A 16098-nucleotide genomic window follows, 5' to 3' on the forward strand; every position below is an offset into this window, starting at 1 on the left:
TAGTGATTCAACATGAATCCATCTCTCACGAGAATAAATGAACACTTAGCACTCATTAGATCTAGGTGATGAGATCATATTTGATATTTATGTCGTTTCATGAATGAATATGATGATACATCTCTTTGTACACATTTTTGCAATTAAATATTGTTCATATTGGTCATGGCAAGGTGATCAACAAGTGGGCATTGTTGGAAATTAAGATGTCCCAAACTTATCCATTCCTAAAATTTTATTTATTTACTTAATGCCTAAATTATAACTTATTACTCATTATATTGTGTTATCTAGTGTGGAACGGAGAAGTAAGTTGTATTCATGTTAGAAGGCAAACATGGAAGACAAAAAAATGTAATTTTCATCATAACATGGGAAAAATAGGTGTCCCACATGAGTAGAGAGATATTCTTCTATATGTCAACATCTTAAAAAACCTTATTCACTCATAATTTTATGATAGGTTGTGTCGAATTCCTATGATAGGTTGGACACTTGTTAAAATGAATCTATGATAGAGAATATGGGTGCCCAAGTTGGGTTATGGCGCATTGTGAGAGAATTAACTATTTATAGTCAGTTATGGTAGATTCTCTTACAACCCTGAGGGTGGTTAACTATGATAGATTGTATGATAGCTATAAGATGTATAAGAACATCAACCATAGCTATTTTTAGAAAAAAAAATGAAGTATTCAAGTTTGGAGGCATATAAGAGAGTTAGAGAATCTTGGTAAAGTGTCAATTTTGCATTCCCATAGGTGTTAGGAAAATACTTGATATAGATACGGTTTTCCAACTCTTTTAGCTTGGTCCATAAGTTGAGTCAAACTTGTAAATCCCATATATTATATTAATTTTGTATGGGTTTTAGAGAGAAGCAAGGATAATTATTCTTTGCAGGGTTATGTTGTTACATTTCCTCTAGAAGAGCAAGATATGGACTCCTTAATAAAGCCTTAGAGCTAGTGTGTTCCAATAGTATGTTATAGTATGTTCTACACATTGTTATGTGTTTTGAATTTGTTTAGAACTATAGAATACATAGTACATTAAAGATGTATATTGGTTCTAGAGGTCTTCCTAGGTTTGTATTTTCCTTTCACTTATAATTTTAATGACTCCTTTAGCTATTTTGGTGCTCCATATAACCATGATTCCATCCTTGTGCTCTGCACTTTCTATCACCTATAATGAAAGTTCAAGATTTGATTTAAAGGTGGTGGTATTGTTACTTTTGGGACTTGTGTTGAGATGGCCAACTCACAAAACTTCTTTAATTATGGTTGATCCCCCAAAAATATTTGAAATCAGTAGATAGTGATTTCATTTGAGAAAATTGTAAAATGTTTGAAGTGGATGTGTGGATAAGAACAATAAGGACTTGTTTAAGTTGTGTTATGCCTAATACTACTTCTATTCTTGTTCTTTTTTGCTAATTCATTAAACAGTTTAAACACTATTGCACCCAATATTATTTAGAAGAAACAACCAATCACACTCTCACATCTAGATCACTTAAAACATTCAAATAAAAAATGAGCTAAATTATAAGATAAAGAAAGACAAAATTCAAATTAGACCTACATGATACGGGAGCACGAGCCTTACAGCTAAACCTCTTCGATTAAGAGCCAAGGACTAAGGAGTATCCATTCTGCCAAATTCACCCAGGGCATGATCTCGACCTCTATCCCTTTTCAATATTGGAGCCGCACACTCAACAAGACTTGATCCCTAGTGGGCTCTTTAAGAACTTTCAACTTTACCAGTAGACCAAAGACCCATTGACAAAAATTAAATATTTGACATCTTTACAAATTTTTTTTTTGAAAAAACGTTTAAAAATAAAAATACTCAATGATGATTAGTTGAAATAAAGCTTATAACACTATGGTGAATTGTGAGAAACAAAAAAAAGAATATTTTTGAACATGCACATCTAATCCGGGAGCACTTATTTTTTAACAAATGAAAATGAATTGTGGAGAAAAAGAGGCCATACCTATTGAAAAAAGTGACCCCTCATTATTCTTTAATTGTTTTAAAGAAACCCCTTTATAATGCTTTCCATGCATTTTTCAATAAAAATAAGTTCCATATTAGTGAAGTCTAATTGATAGACAAAATATACTCAAAGACTATTTTTAAGAAGCCCTATGCATGCATTTTTCAATAAAAATAAGTCCCACATTGCTCAAATCCAATTGAAGGAGAGATATAATAGTTTATTTGTCCCATAAACATCTTCCACTATATTTCGTCCCTACTCCCTAGATGTTTGATATGGAAAGATGCTTTTTGTTGTGTCAATTAACTATTGGTGGTGGTTGATCCCACTTTACATGTGCTTCCCATTATTGTCTATAATAGTGGGAACCATCTTATCATTAAAAAAAGGTCCTACATCATCGTATAAGTTAAACAATCCTACAAGGCGTGACATTATTGTCTTGAGACAATGCCCATCTTTGTCACAAGGCATGGGGAAGTGGCAAAAAGTTGTTGAAATCTAACGCAGCAAAGGGAAAAAGAAAATTAAAAACATAATAAAAACTCAAATTAATATATTGAGAAAATCATGTGATTTGTTTTGAAACGAGGTCACGTGTAAAGATGATCTTATCATTCTGAGCTCTATATAGTTGCATAGATTGATTTGGGATGACAGATAATCTCCGCTTCTGGGCTGGCTCTAAGGATTCGTTCACTTTTTTCACTTCTCATGCTTTTACAGCAATCGGGTACTGAAAAATCAAAATCAGTATCCAGGTGTTTGCTGTTTTCTGAAATCAAAAGTGTCCTTATTTTCAGAGCCTCCCAAAGCTTAGGAGGAATTGGGTATCTCGAATATAAAATTTAGGAAGAGGGCGTCTGAGCAGTCTTGGAAAAGTTCAAAATCTGCTAGGTTGGTGTTCTGTTAAACCAAAAAAATGTTGAATATTGGTCGAAGGGTGGGTAACAATTTGTTAAAGAGGAGGATAAATGACATCTTGAGCAGCAGAGGGGTGGGCATCTCTACTGCTGTAGAACAGAAAGAAAGCCATGGCATTTCTTTTCCTCAGATGCCTCCTTTTGATTACAAACCACAACCTTACAATGGTCCATTTCTTGATGATATCTTGCAGAGGCGGAAGAAGTATTTATGTCCCTCCATGTTCTATTTCTATGAAAAGCCTGTAAGTAATATGCCTTAATCAGTTGGCATGCAGACCATTGAAGGTCCATCTCCCTGTTCTTTATTTGTTTTTTTTAAATCGGTGTATGTGATGGTTTTGCGACTGAGTTTATCGTAAATTTCTAGGGCAATTGGCAATTGAATTGGTTTAGTCATATCGTTTCTGTTATCTAATGCATTGATGCCTACGACGAAATCCATTCGACCTTTATTTCTCTAACATTAATGGGTATGGAAGAATGCTTTCTAATTTTTCATTTTGTGTTTTACGCCTTTCAAGTTTTAGCTATATGCCCTTCAATTTCTTCTTCAAAAGCCCTGTTAAGTATGGCTTGATCAGTACAAGGCCTAGTTTCAGTAGGGGTATTGAAAGGTTTATTATTCCCATAGAAGTCTAGATGAACAATAATTTCGTAGTTTCACTTGTCGGATAGTGCTTTGTCTTTTAATCTCGTGTCTTTAAACAATATGTTTTGCCCTTTTTGAACTTTTTTAAAATCTAGAAATGTGGTACATATCAGCTGGGTTTACGGCATCACCGTTTATTTTCTTAAGGGAGCTCGTAATACTACCTCGATCAGCTTACATGCAACAAATGGAGAGTTTATTTTTCACCAATTTAAAGATTCAAATGGTTTATTGGATAGCTGGAATGCTTCTGTTTCTTTTAGAGGGTCTGTGTTTTTAGATCTTTCGTTATTTCTTTGAGAAGTTTGAATTTATGTTTTGATCGGTTCCCAGCATAACATAGAAGGTCAAGTTCTCTGTAATTTTCGAAGGGTGTATTCGTGGATGACCTCTTTTTCTTTGACTGCTTTAGAGGCTTGAAAACTTATGTAGAGTTCTGATTTTAGATATATTTAGATTGGTTTTAGCTACCAGCTTGCATCTTTCCGTGGATGGTATGGCTTGATCAGCTTCAGTGTAAACTATAGAATGTTTCTTTCCTCAAATTTTAATGCATGGATTGGATGATTGTGTAACACTTTACTTTTGTGTCCCTGTTAAATGGTTTATTATTTTGATATCTGACGTCCTCAATTAGCCTTGTTGTCAGTAGCCATATTCGTATTTTTAATAATTGGGTGCACTCCTGCATTTAGCCAGCTTTGATTTATTATATGCTTGTTCATAAAAAAATATATTGTTTTGAAAACAGTTTTGTCAATCCTTCTTTACTGTTTCCTGTATTTTCTGATTTTGGCAGATCAGATGTTCTGGGATTCTTGCTGAAACTGAGACCTTCAGATTTTGCACTGTATTTAGAGCTAAATAAGGATCCAAAGAAGCATTTTTAATTGAATATTTTTGTTATTTGTTTGCATGTCCAAATCAGTGGTAGAGAAGAATCAACCCAAGAGTCATGGCGATGAATTTTAGGGTGAGCTGGGTCGCAGCCTACATGCTTGCCTCCCATGCTCCTTCATGTGATTTTCTAGAAATCACTTCCAATTTGTTTTGGGCAAGATATAGCAACTGATGATTTTCATGGGTCAGCCTTGATTACTGTTAAAAAAAAGTGAATCTGCTACTACCATAATAATTGGGTCACCTTTTGGAAGCGATAAGTTGCTCATTAGAGTCGTAGTTATGACTGGGTGAACACTCTGTTTTTTGTGATTCTTCTCATTTATTTTAGCATTTCCATTGAGGAGGCCTCCTTAAATATTGTAGTAGGTGTTAATTGATAGTTTTTAGGAGCAATCAGAAGCAGGTGGTCCTATGAAATCTGTAGCAGTGGACAAGCGTAAAACTTTGATTTCCAAAATTTTAGGAAGCTGGGGGTCTCATGGTTTTTTTAGGAACAAGCTAATGCTAATATATCCTTCCAAAAGTGATCCTGAATTTTACTGACAAGAATCTAAAAACCAGAGATGAATGAGGTGGCAGTATAATCTTTTAAGCTGGCATGGGAAATTCCAAGCCTCACTCCAAACCCCCAAAAACTTCGAGCCTAACAAGAAGGGGCTTCTATTTTCTTCCCTGCCCCAGGGAAATAGTTCCTAAAGCAGGTTCCCTGGGACCATGTTGTACCGTGTTTACAGCCTCTGCCAGTTATGGTGACTTCGATAAACATCAGCGATTTCTGGCCTCTTGCCTGGATTGCTTATGTTTTGAGCAGCACTCTTGTTCTGCCTATTTTTTGGTCTGAAGGCTCAGCTGTATGTTGTATTTTCATTTCCATGCGTATGGTGCATTTAGGATGTACTGTAATTTATTCTCAGTTGATTCTCAAACATTTTATGGAATGAATCAGATGTGGTTGTCGGAGTATCCACATTGGTGGACCAGATGGTTCTCAATCTCTGTTTGTTACCCTTTGGTTATGCTTAATGCACATTATCAAGCTTCATTTGGCTTGAGAATTCTTTGTAAATTTCCCAAAGACTTATACATAGTTTTGTTCCACTTTTGCCCTGCATTATCAGTAGCACTGGCACTTTGGCTTGAGCCTAGATAATTAGCAAGAACCAAGACAACTGCTCTGCTGTGACACAGTAGCACAGACTACTTAACTACCTGGCCTTTCTGATGGAAAGATTCCTCTCAATTTTCATTGATGATGGGATCTTGAGTATTCCCTCATGACTTTGAAGGACAATTTACCACACCTCTGATATATTTACTAATTTAGGATGAAAAAGATCTCAAGCATTTCAAACTCTCTTTGTGAATTGAAAACTATATCTGTTTATGCACAAGATTGTAAAAGATAATTGAGTGATTTTGTTCTTGTTTGAATTTAGCAGTTCCTAATCATTTTTAGCTTTAAATGTTCAGCATATTAGGGTGACTCATAAACCATTTTTCTCAAAATATATTTGGCAGTTGAATATTGTTGAAGGGAAGATGCAGTATTTGTTTGATGAAAATGGACGCCGATTCCTGGATGCTTTCGGAGGCATTGTGACTGTGTCCTGTGGACATTGTCACCCTGATATTGTTGAGGCTATTGTGAAGCAGACTAGACTCTTGCAGCACACTACTACAATCTACCTTCATCATGCGATTACAGAGTTTGCAGAGGCATTAGCTGAAAAATTTCCTGGAAATCTTAAGGTACTCTCGTTTTAATTATTCAATTGATCTTATGCACCTTTCAAAAGTTCCTAGTGTTCTTGAACAGCATCATATTCAGATCAGGCATGATACAGACTTATTATGCTATGAGATTATTGGAGAGATCAACTAAATATTCAATTAAATAAATTATTTTTGAAGCCCTTTCATACTTAACAGTTTCAAGCCAAGCATATAAAATAAGGTATTGGATTCAGATGTATTTCTTTATCATGCAAAGAATATTCTTTTTATGTTTGGCACAACAATGAAAAACATTACCATGTCTTTAAATGTTTCAATATGTACTGGATATCCTTCTAGAATAAGCGGAGTTGGAATATAATACAATTCTGCTAGATGAAATTTAGCAGTTGTGATTACAATGACTCTTTTTAAGTAGTGTTTTGGGTTGTAATTCACATCAACCCAGAATTTTCTGGTGTACTTTTAATTCTAGCTCTACACCAGTTTGTCTTGCTGATAGTTGTACACTTTTATTTGTATGTCACACTTTGTATTTTCTATCATTTAATATTTACTGCTTGTTTGCAATATAGATATACCAGACTGTCATATTTAGGCAAGATATGCTCAAATGTTCAACTCTAATCTCTTGATTCCATGCAGGTTGTTTTCTTTACAAATTCAGGCACAGAATCCAATGAACTAGCAACAATGATGGCTCGTTTGTACACTGGTAATCATGATATGATTTCAGTGAGAAATTCATATCATGGTTCGAGTGCAAACACAATGGGGATGACAGCTCAGAGCAAATGGAAATATAATGTTGTTCAGGTTTGTCAACCAAATTCTTATGTTTATAAAGCTTGTTAAACAAGCACAATTCCACTAGATCTACTCTCCTCATGAGATGTTAAGTTGTTTGCTAGGAAATGAAACCTAAAACCAAAAATGCAATAGCGTCAAGTTTTTTTAGCTTGTGAATGTGAAACAGTATGTGCAATTTCTTAAGGTTAGTTTGCATGAGGCCTATTCAAAGTCGAAGCTGTGATGGAAACTTAAAGTTACAATTCCACTTATCTCCTCACAAGAAGTTTTGAGTTGTTACTTGGGGAGTGAAATCTAAAACCAAAAATGTAATAGCATCAAGATATTTTGACTTTTGAATGTGAAATAGTATGTGCAATTGCTTAAGGTTAGTTTGCATGAGTAAAGCCCATGATGATGAAGCTGCATTAGAAGATTTAAGTTACTAGAAGGTATATGCATACAGTTCAGATTCAGAATTACAAAGAATAAATCCCAAGCAATTAACATTTTTGCAGACTGGAGTTCATCATGCCATCAACCCAAATCCATATCGTGGTATATTTGGTTCTGATGGCGCAAAGTATGCTGAAGATGTCCAAGACATAATTGATTTTGGAACCTCTGGTCGTGTTGCTGGCTTTATTGCAGAACCTATACAGGCATGTTTTGATATCCTTATTGCATTGGTTTCTTTTCTAAAAGAAAACATGTATCCCATTGGTAAATGGGCAAGAATGAAGGGTGTTCACAACTAGAATAGAGTGTTTTTGATTTGTTTTTACCCTTAATGTTATATGAAATAATATTCTTTGTATGGAGTTCTTTATTCAGGGTGTTGGTGGACCAGTAGAAATGGCACCTGGCTACTTGAAGCCCGTTTACGAGAGTGTCAGGAAAGCTGGCGGTGTTTGCATATCTGATGAGGTTCAGACTGGTTTTGGTCGCTTGGGAAGTCATTATTGGGGCTTTGAAACACAAGGTGTTATCCCTGACATTGTTACAATGGCTAAGGTGATCTATAAGTTAAAAGTTTCCATTGTAGTACATTGATAGTCTTCAAGACTCTTGTGAATGATGCCATAAATTTGTTGGTAACTGGCAGGGAATTGGGAATGGCCTTCCTCTTGGAGCAGTTGTAACTACTCCAGAAATTGCTAAAGTGCTGACACAACGATGTCACTTTAATACTTTTGGAGGAAATCCAGTCTGTACTGCTGGTGGCCATGCTGTTTTAAAGGTCCTGGATAAAGAAAAGAGACAAGAACACTGTGCTTCTGTGGGGCCTTACTTAATCAACCGTTTAAGAGAGCTTCAAGAAAAATATGAAGGTGACTTCCTTTTTCAATTTAAGTTAGCAATGGATTAATGCTCCTCCATCTTTTTTGAATTTTGAACATCTCTACGACTAAGACGTCTGTTGTTTTCCATTGTGTACATGGTGTTGTTTTTCATTGACAGAAAACGCTATTATCTTATTCTTTCCTTTTGGCAGTGCTTTTCATTTTTGGCTTGTTTTTCTTTCCTATGGCTACTTTTGTGTGTTTCAATGGGAACTAGTAGTCTTCCTAAAATTCAGCAAATGGAAATGAACAGTTTTAGAGTACCAATTGCTTTAGTTCTGTTTCAAAATGAAATGTATGATGTACTTATACATCTTAAAGTGTACTTATTATGCATAGGAGCCTCAAATTAAAATTTCAATTGAAGCAGGTTTTATTTGATTTTCTCCTTTTATTGGCCTTGTGCATGCTGAGGTGAGTCCTTGCAGCTATAACTAAAATATAATTTTCTGGTTCAGTTATAGGAGATGTAAGGGGGCGTGGTTTGATGATTGGCGTTGAGCTGGTAACTGACCGAGCTGCGAAAACACCAGCTCAAAAAGAAACTGCAGTTGTATTTGAAAAACTGAAAGGTAATCAGCCATTGGCCTCCAATATAAAATCTCTTGTGCCCATTATTCATGCTAACAAGGTTATTGACCAATATGTGGCTTTGATTACATGATTAACCGTATGCTTTATAATGCTCATGCAGACATGGGAGTGCTGGTTGGAAAAGGAGGGATGTATGGAAATGTCTTTCGAATTACGCCTCCGATGTGCTTCACAAAGGAAGATTCAGGTACATTTTCTTAAAAGACATTATGGTTCCACAGTCCACTTTAAGTATTGAAAACTTCTGGGCTTAACTGTGTTTATCTTTTTGAATCAATGTTTGGCATCATACTCCACAAATCATTTTCTTTTATTTCTCTAACATCATATTACAGTGATATGGCAAATAAAGAGTTTTTAACTGGGAGATTGTTTTCTTCATTATGGTGAATGATAAGAGGACGTGTTTTGGCATGGTTTAAACTTAAGGGGAACCAAGATATTTAATGATATCCTTTGTTTTGCACTGCAGATTTTCTTGTGGATGTCATGGACCTTGCACTGTCACAACTCTAGAAGTCCTTGTCCAGCTATGGGTTGCTCTATATCAGATTCAATAAATTTTGCAGCCATGCAGTGTTGCAGCATTTCTGAGAGCATGAGACATCACCTCGTTGTCTCCTGAGCTTGGAAAATCAGAAAGTAAAGTTGCCTTTGAGAGATTCAACAAGCTCTCAACTAGATTTGAATTTAGCTCTATACTATTATTCAATAAATTTTGCAACTTTAAAATGTTGCATATTCTCTAAAAGCATGAGACACCACCTCGTTGTCTCTTTCCTTGGAGAATTAACAAGTAATGTGTGTTTTTAAGTGTCTTTCAAGGAGCCATGTTTCAGAGTGCATGAGATACTCCATCTCCTTATCTCTTTCTAGCAAGATGGAAGCAATATGTGTCCATAATTCTTAGAAAGAATTGTATTTGGATGGGTTTAATGTACTATGAAATGTAAAGATAACTCAAGGCTTCTTTGAACAGTGAAGCTAACTAATATATATTAATATAGTTGTATATCCATTTTATAAGTTTTGCAGTTCTTGGATGAAATTTAGTGATTTCAAGCTAACTGTCATGGTGTGTAAAATATTATACTGTTTATCAGTGGAAGGCTTAAATAGTTTAAATAGTTTAAAGGAAAGTAACTTACATTGCTATGTCAATACTATGAATGTAATACTTTTGAGATAGTTATGCGTGTCACAATAATATGTCTCAAAAGCCTTGAAAGCATGAGCTACCAGAGTAGAGTCCATGCAATAAGGAGGCAATGAATCTTAGGAGCTATGCTATTTAGTAGTAGTTGTGTTACGCAACATAGATAAAATTTTACTGGATTTGACTATTGGACGGTGAAATTCGTCAGAAAACCATTCATAGTTTCATTCTGATGATGGCATGTGAATCGTCTTTAGCAAATGGCTGGCATATTAAAGGATGCCACATTTGATAAATTTTGATCATACAATTGCTTGCAAGTGTGACGATGAGGAAGATTGTGAAATGAAATAATTTATTAAGAGAAGAATATGATCGATGCAATAAGATTTTCAGCCCCGTTTTAATATTAAGAACATAATAGATGGACTAAAATTTTCAGTCCATGCTTTAATATGAGGTTTAAGTTTTTTTTTCTAAACCATTTTTTTGACAGTCAGACATTTGAATCAAGTGATTCATCATCAGGATGAAGAATATAATAAAGAATAATTTAAAATAAATTGAAGAAAAAATAACAGAGTTGTGTATCTTAATAGATTCAACAGATTAAGAACTTCGAAAAGGCCACGAGTTAGTTACTCGTCCTAATATGTTCAATGCACATGGATAGCAGATAACATATAATATTATATGTAGTGAGTGGTCTTCAGATTTTCCATATACCAGTTGTAAATCTTTTTATAATTGATATATTAAAACTTTGAAAGATCATAATTTTAGTTACACATGTTCTAATACAATGAATAGACAAAGGGGTAGCAAATCCCTCATTGTTCTAAATGTTGTGATTTTTAGATTTTTCATATGAAATTAACTCTTTGATTCATACATGTTGGGACAGACTTATTTTTGTTTTGGAACTTTTATGGTTTGGATAAATTGAAGATTTCTTTAATGGAGTCTGATTATATAATTGACTTTTAATGGAGCTGTTAGAATGTTGAGTTTTTCTATTTGAGGTGGAATGTTTTATTGTTGGACTCCCATTTTTTGTGTTCATCTTTGGTTTAAGCTTTCCTCATTTTCTAGCATTATCTTCTTAGCTTTCCTCATTTTCTAGCATTAACTTCTTAGCTTGGTCTGATTGTTATACTATGCTGAATTTTATATATTGAATCAAGCCAAATATCAATTCAAGAGAAAACTGAGAGTCCAACAAAAAGACTGCACAGGAAAGCGAAAAACAACAATAAAGAACAGCTGTTTCAACCAGCACACTATACAAGGCAGGTTACAACATTTAGTACCACAACAATAATAAAAGAAATGTACCAATACGCTGAACCAATCAGTTTCTTAAATAATCCCACTGATCCAATCAGCTTTCTGAACATAACAGTAAGAAAAAGCTGCTCAACCACGCGTGTGGCTATACAGCCACGAGAATGCACTCCCTTTACATTGTTTTTTCTAACTTTTCAAAAAAAATTCTGAGTCCTCTCCTTCGTAAGGAAGTGTATTTTCGTGGCTGTATAGACGTTGCCGCTCAACCACTACTGGCCTTCTTGATGGCTGGTTTATATTTGATAAAGAGGTGACTCATTTTTAAATTATTTAAAACTGTTTCATTCCAAATAACTTCCTTATTTTGAACGAAAAATCTGCACCGAAATTATAATTATCAAATAGACCGTATTTTATATGCGCCGTTGATGTCAACTAGAATATGCACGATAAATGGGTTCTCCTTCCATCTTGAATGCATTGATTGGTCTCTACGATTAAGAAAGTAGATCCTTAACCGCCTGCCAATGGACTTTCAGCTTTAACTTGCTTTTTTGGTGAGCAGAATTCTTAGTTAGGACAACGTACTGGATGGACAGCGCTTTAAATCCATCTAAGAGGAGAAAAAAAGGTAAGAATCTATAACACAATGATAATTGTGAGTTTTTCATGTGGGAGGTTATTAGTTTCGAGTTTATTTGGACCTTATACATAAGGAAGCCCACACAAGTAGATGAGATGGCTTGAGGTTATGGGTAGTCCACTAAGGTCTCAGATTCAAATCGCTCCTTCGATTAAGAGGTGAGAAATCATAGAGCTGGCTGGAAAGTGTTCAAGGAGGTCCTGTCTTGGAATCTCAAAGTGAGAGACTATATGATGTGGCTATAAAATGCAGTGAATGAATAAATTTTTGAAAGAATGTTATTGAATTTAGTAACAAAAGAAAAAAGAGAAATCAAATGCAATAAGCCCACACCCACTAAACCATTTTTTATACATATTCTAATATTTGTTTGTGGTACAAATCATTTTTAGATCTGATGGAGAGGACTCGGCATAGTTTAAATAGTCGAGCTTTGATAAATAACTTCAATTTTGATTTGTAGAAGGATAATTATTTTTGACATTCAATTATAGGTAGATTGGGAGGTGATGAGTGAGAAACTTATTTCTATTTAGACATTTATTAATAACATCTTAATGGGGTTTGAATATAGTAAGAACACCACTACATCTTATAAATAACTATTTTTTGAATGGTGTTGTCCAATTTATATTTGAGGGTCACCTTTTTTTTCTAGAGAATCTAGATTTTTTAATCATAAGTTTTGATTGAAATGTCTATTATTTTTGCTAATCTTTCATATTTAATCAAGGTAAAGTTAGGGAGTTAACTTCAAGACTTATTATAACTTTCACCTTGCCCTCTATACTCCCCATAGTATTGCTTTGCAAGATGCCCTAAGCCCGTAGAATCCACCAAGGTTTGTTGGTGGTGGATGTTTTGCACCCCCCATTCCCCAGTCGTCCCCATCCTACACTCCCTTTGGAAACTCAAAAACAAAAAAGCAACTTGGATAAAACCCAAAGTAAAACTCAAAAACTCAAAATTGAACATAATGTTGAGGTTGAGCTAGTTGATTTTGAAGAAGATAATGATGGAAGTTGCAAGTGGTCGAGAAGACTATCCGAGTGTCATGTAAGGTAGAAATAGATGGCTTGTAGAGATCTGGAGGTTGGCGAGGAGTCGGGGTTGATGGCAATGAGAAAAAGAAGCCAAGAAGGAAAGAGAAGGCTATTAGGAATAATTACGTTGAGGAGGAAGAAGATGATGGTACAAAGGAGACCTCAAAATCAATTTTGGGAGAAGATAAAAAAGACAGAAGCTAGTCGGGACTTGACCCATGTGTCTACAAGTTTCACTATGAACACTATGGATTTCACGTCCTCGGCCCACCTTGCCACTCAAACCACCACTAACACCTCCCTGATGTCTGCTACCTCTCCAGCGAGGATTGGGAAAAGTGGAAAAGATAAGATTTTATCTAACACTAATGTTTTGTACGCTTAGGAAGCAGTGATTCCTAAAGGCAAATGTTTAGGTTACTAGGACCTAGAAGGTACCTTAGAGAAAGTGACTGATGCAGAAATTACTACACTGCAACTACTCCAATAGGAGAAGGTGGAAGGTCGTGACACAAAGGACTCTAAGAAGTTGTATGGTTTCTTGGCAAATGATTGGACTAAGGTCTTGCAAAAGAGGAAGGAGAAGGAAAAAACAAAAATTAGGCATTTGTGGTTTTATGTTTTCTTTAATATGTTCAAGTTTTGCTAGGATAGTCCAGCTACTGATACTTTGGACTTATTATCAGGTTATGAATTTGGTTTGGTTGTGCAAGTATGGTGGGGTGGGGTTCTTGATATTAAGGAAAGAGGTTTTGAATGCGTTGGTTATTTAGTTGTTGGTGTTGAGATAATGGGTGTTGCACACATTGCATAATATTGTTATTTTATTTTATTTTTTTATTATGTAATCTTGTACCTAGATGGACATGCAACATGTAAAGATTCTCATGGAATATTCTTGATGAGTTGTATTGTAACATTGTGATAATGTTTTATGTAATTATTTAATATTGGGGAAAAGAATTAAATGCCTAATATTAAATGTGAGTTCAGGGGGTTAGGTAGCACATGGTTTATGTAATACCACTTGGTGGTTTTGTAGGACTTGCTACTATATAAGCAGCCACAAGGGTAGTTGTTGTAGAGTGACAAGGAGAAGACAAAAGGCAAGAGTCGACTGGGACAAGGCTTGACAGGTTAGCCAAGGGAGCATTTGTGAAGGTTGGAAGCATGGCATGGGATGTGTGGATTCATGCTTGTTCACATAGTTTGCTCGGTTGTGGCTATGGCCATGAAAGCTTCCATGGTTGTATTGCAATGGTATTTTTGCTGAATAATACATGGTGATGGATGCTTTTGGAGGCTGGGTTTTTCCCTCAATGAGGGTTTCTTAGGGTATATCTTGTGTCACAATTTTGTGGGTATGTTGTCTATTCTCTTGCATGTGGATTTTATTTCCGTGTTTATTTTAGATCTATTATGGGTTATGTGGAAACGGTTATATTCTTTATTGCCAAGTTTCCTTACAAGTGGTATCAGAGCTATGGTTTTATTATTGTAACCCTAGATTGAATCCACGAAAATGCATGAGAGGATAAAAGAAAAGGGCAAGATATATGAATGATTTATTGCAGGTCTGAGGGTTTTGGATTTGTTGTTATGATGGGATGTTAAAATATTTGGGCATGTGAAATTGTTGGACAAAAGAGTTTTTTGAATGTTTCATTTAAAATGAGGTTTTTGGGGGGTAGCATGCAGAAATGACCTCTTGGGTAAAAACAGACCTCACCATTGGATCCGGGTTGACATTTCCATAAATTTTGATATATAATATGCCCTAGTTTGGCCATGTTAAGAGGAAATGAAAGAGTTTTTTAGTTTCAGCCCATGATGGCCGTCAAATTTAATACCGTTCGAATTTTCGTCACTGAAAAAATTAAAAATGAAAAATCATACCGGAAATGGTAAAAAGACTGTCTTAGTAAAACAACCATAACTTTCTCTCAGAATATTGAATTTCAGAGTTCTTCTAGGCGTTGGAAAGCTAATTCAGAGTACTACAACATGGTGTAGGTTTGTTTCTATAATTTTGAGATTTTGTCAAGTTTTAAGAGCCCTAAAGACAAATGTTGTTTATTTTGAGCACGAATTGGGGCATAACTTGGGCATACGGAGTTGGATTTTGGACTTCGAGTAGTCAATGGAAAGCTCTTGGAGAGCTCTACACATTGGTTCAGATTTGGTGCAGGTTTGGCATGATTTACTTGGTGATATATTGATCTGAACAGTTTATAGATATATTTTGACTATGGTAACATGGTGAGTTTATGGCATTGGAGATTTAAGATTTTATGTCATTGTATAATCAGTTCATATTTCAGATTGGTCTCATGATGATATGGTTATCGGTGTTTGGTTTGGATATGTATGATGACTTGTTGGATCTACAAGTTGTGCAGTGTTGTAAGCGGTCTATACTTACAAGTTGCATTTATAGCTTGGTTATGGGTTGTCTTTGCCCATTGATCTTTCATTAGTGATGCCTATTCAGATTGGTGGCTTGGATTTGGGTTGCTATGCCCTAAGTCACATGATTTTATCTTCATGTAGAAGGGATGAGATGTTGTTACCAGGTACAGTCATGGTAGAGGATTGTGGTTGACTATGCTGACAGGTTAGACACTTTGAGAGATAGATGCTCGGTTCATGCATGTGATCATGGTGTCATGGATTTTTGGCATGACATGATTGGATATACAAGTACATCTTTGATGTTCATTAGCTTGGATTTCTGATATAGTTATGGTGGTATATCTTCTTAGTTGAGGATCATGGTTATTTGGTTTCTTTTAAGGAGCTCATGATGTGCACTTTGAGTTCTTTGATAGTTTGATGCCTTGGTTGGTTCTCATAGTTAGAGGATGGGTTTTCATCATGATGTCATGGATAGCTTGGATACGCGGTTTAGTGGGAGCTTGTGATAGTGATGGGGTGACAGTGCAGGATTAGTTCTTGGTTTAGTTTGGATCTTCATATAGGAGATGGATTTTATGATGCCATAGGTGACTTGGTACCATAGT

At 35.3% G+C, this 16098-nt stretch overlaps 1 protein-coding gene across 2 annotated transcripts; it reads left to right on the forward strand.

The window, feature by feature from the left end:
- Positions 1–2669: 2669 nt before the first annotated feature.
- On the forward strand, positions 2670–9975 carry LOC149566278 (alanine--glyoxylate aminotransferase 2 homolog 1, mitochondrial-like). Of its 2 annotated transcripts, none has more exons than XM_089819686.1 (9): positions 2670–3179; positions 6008–6238; positions 6869–7039; positions 7531–7674; positions 7847–8026; positions 8118–8343; positions 8814–8927; positions 9050–9136; positions 9422–9975. In XM_089819686.1, the coding sequence occupies exons 1-9, from the start codon at positions 2934–2936 to the stop codon at positions 9463–9465; spliced, it is 1443 nt and encodes a 480-aa protein (XP_089675812.1). In that variant the 5' UTR covers positions 2670–2933; the 3' UTR covers positions 9466–9975. The 2 variants fall into 2 exon arrangements, with proteins under 2 accessions (XP_089675812.1, XP_089675813.1); XM_089819687.1 differs by lacking the exon at positions 2670–3179 and adding an exon at positions 3782–3852.
- The last annotated feature ends 6123 nt before the right edge of the window (positions 9976–16098 follow it).

The sequence above is a fragment of the Cupressus sempervirens genome, chromosome 3 (assembly GCF_028749045.1).
Source record: "Cupressus sempervirens isolate cs-2001-9-10 chromosome 3, ASM2874904v1, whole genome shotgun sequence".
In the NCBI taxonomy this organism is placed as follows: domain Eukaryota; kingdom Viridiplantae; phylum Streptophyta; class Pinopsida; order Cupressales; family Cupressaceae; genus Cupressus; species Cupressus sempervirens.

Excerpts from the sequence above, each read along its gene's own strand:
- LOC149566278 (XM_089819686.1), top strand. The coding sequence starts at position 2,934 with ATGTTGAATATTGGTCGAAGGGTGGGTAACAATTTGTTAAAGAGGAGG. Across the intron at positions 8,027-8,117 it reads ACATTGTTACAATGGCTAAG|GGAATTGGGAATGGCCTTCC; the intron begins GTGATCTATAAG and ends GGTAACTGGCAG. Across the intron at positions 8,928-9,049 it reads TGTATTTGAAAAACTGAAAG|ACATGGGAGTGCTGGTTGGA; the intron begins GTAATCAGCCAT and ends ATGCTCATGCAG.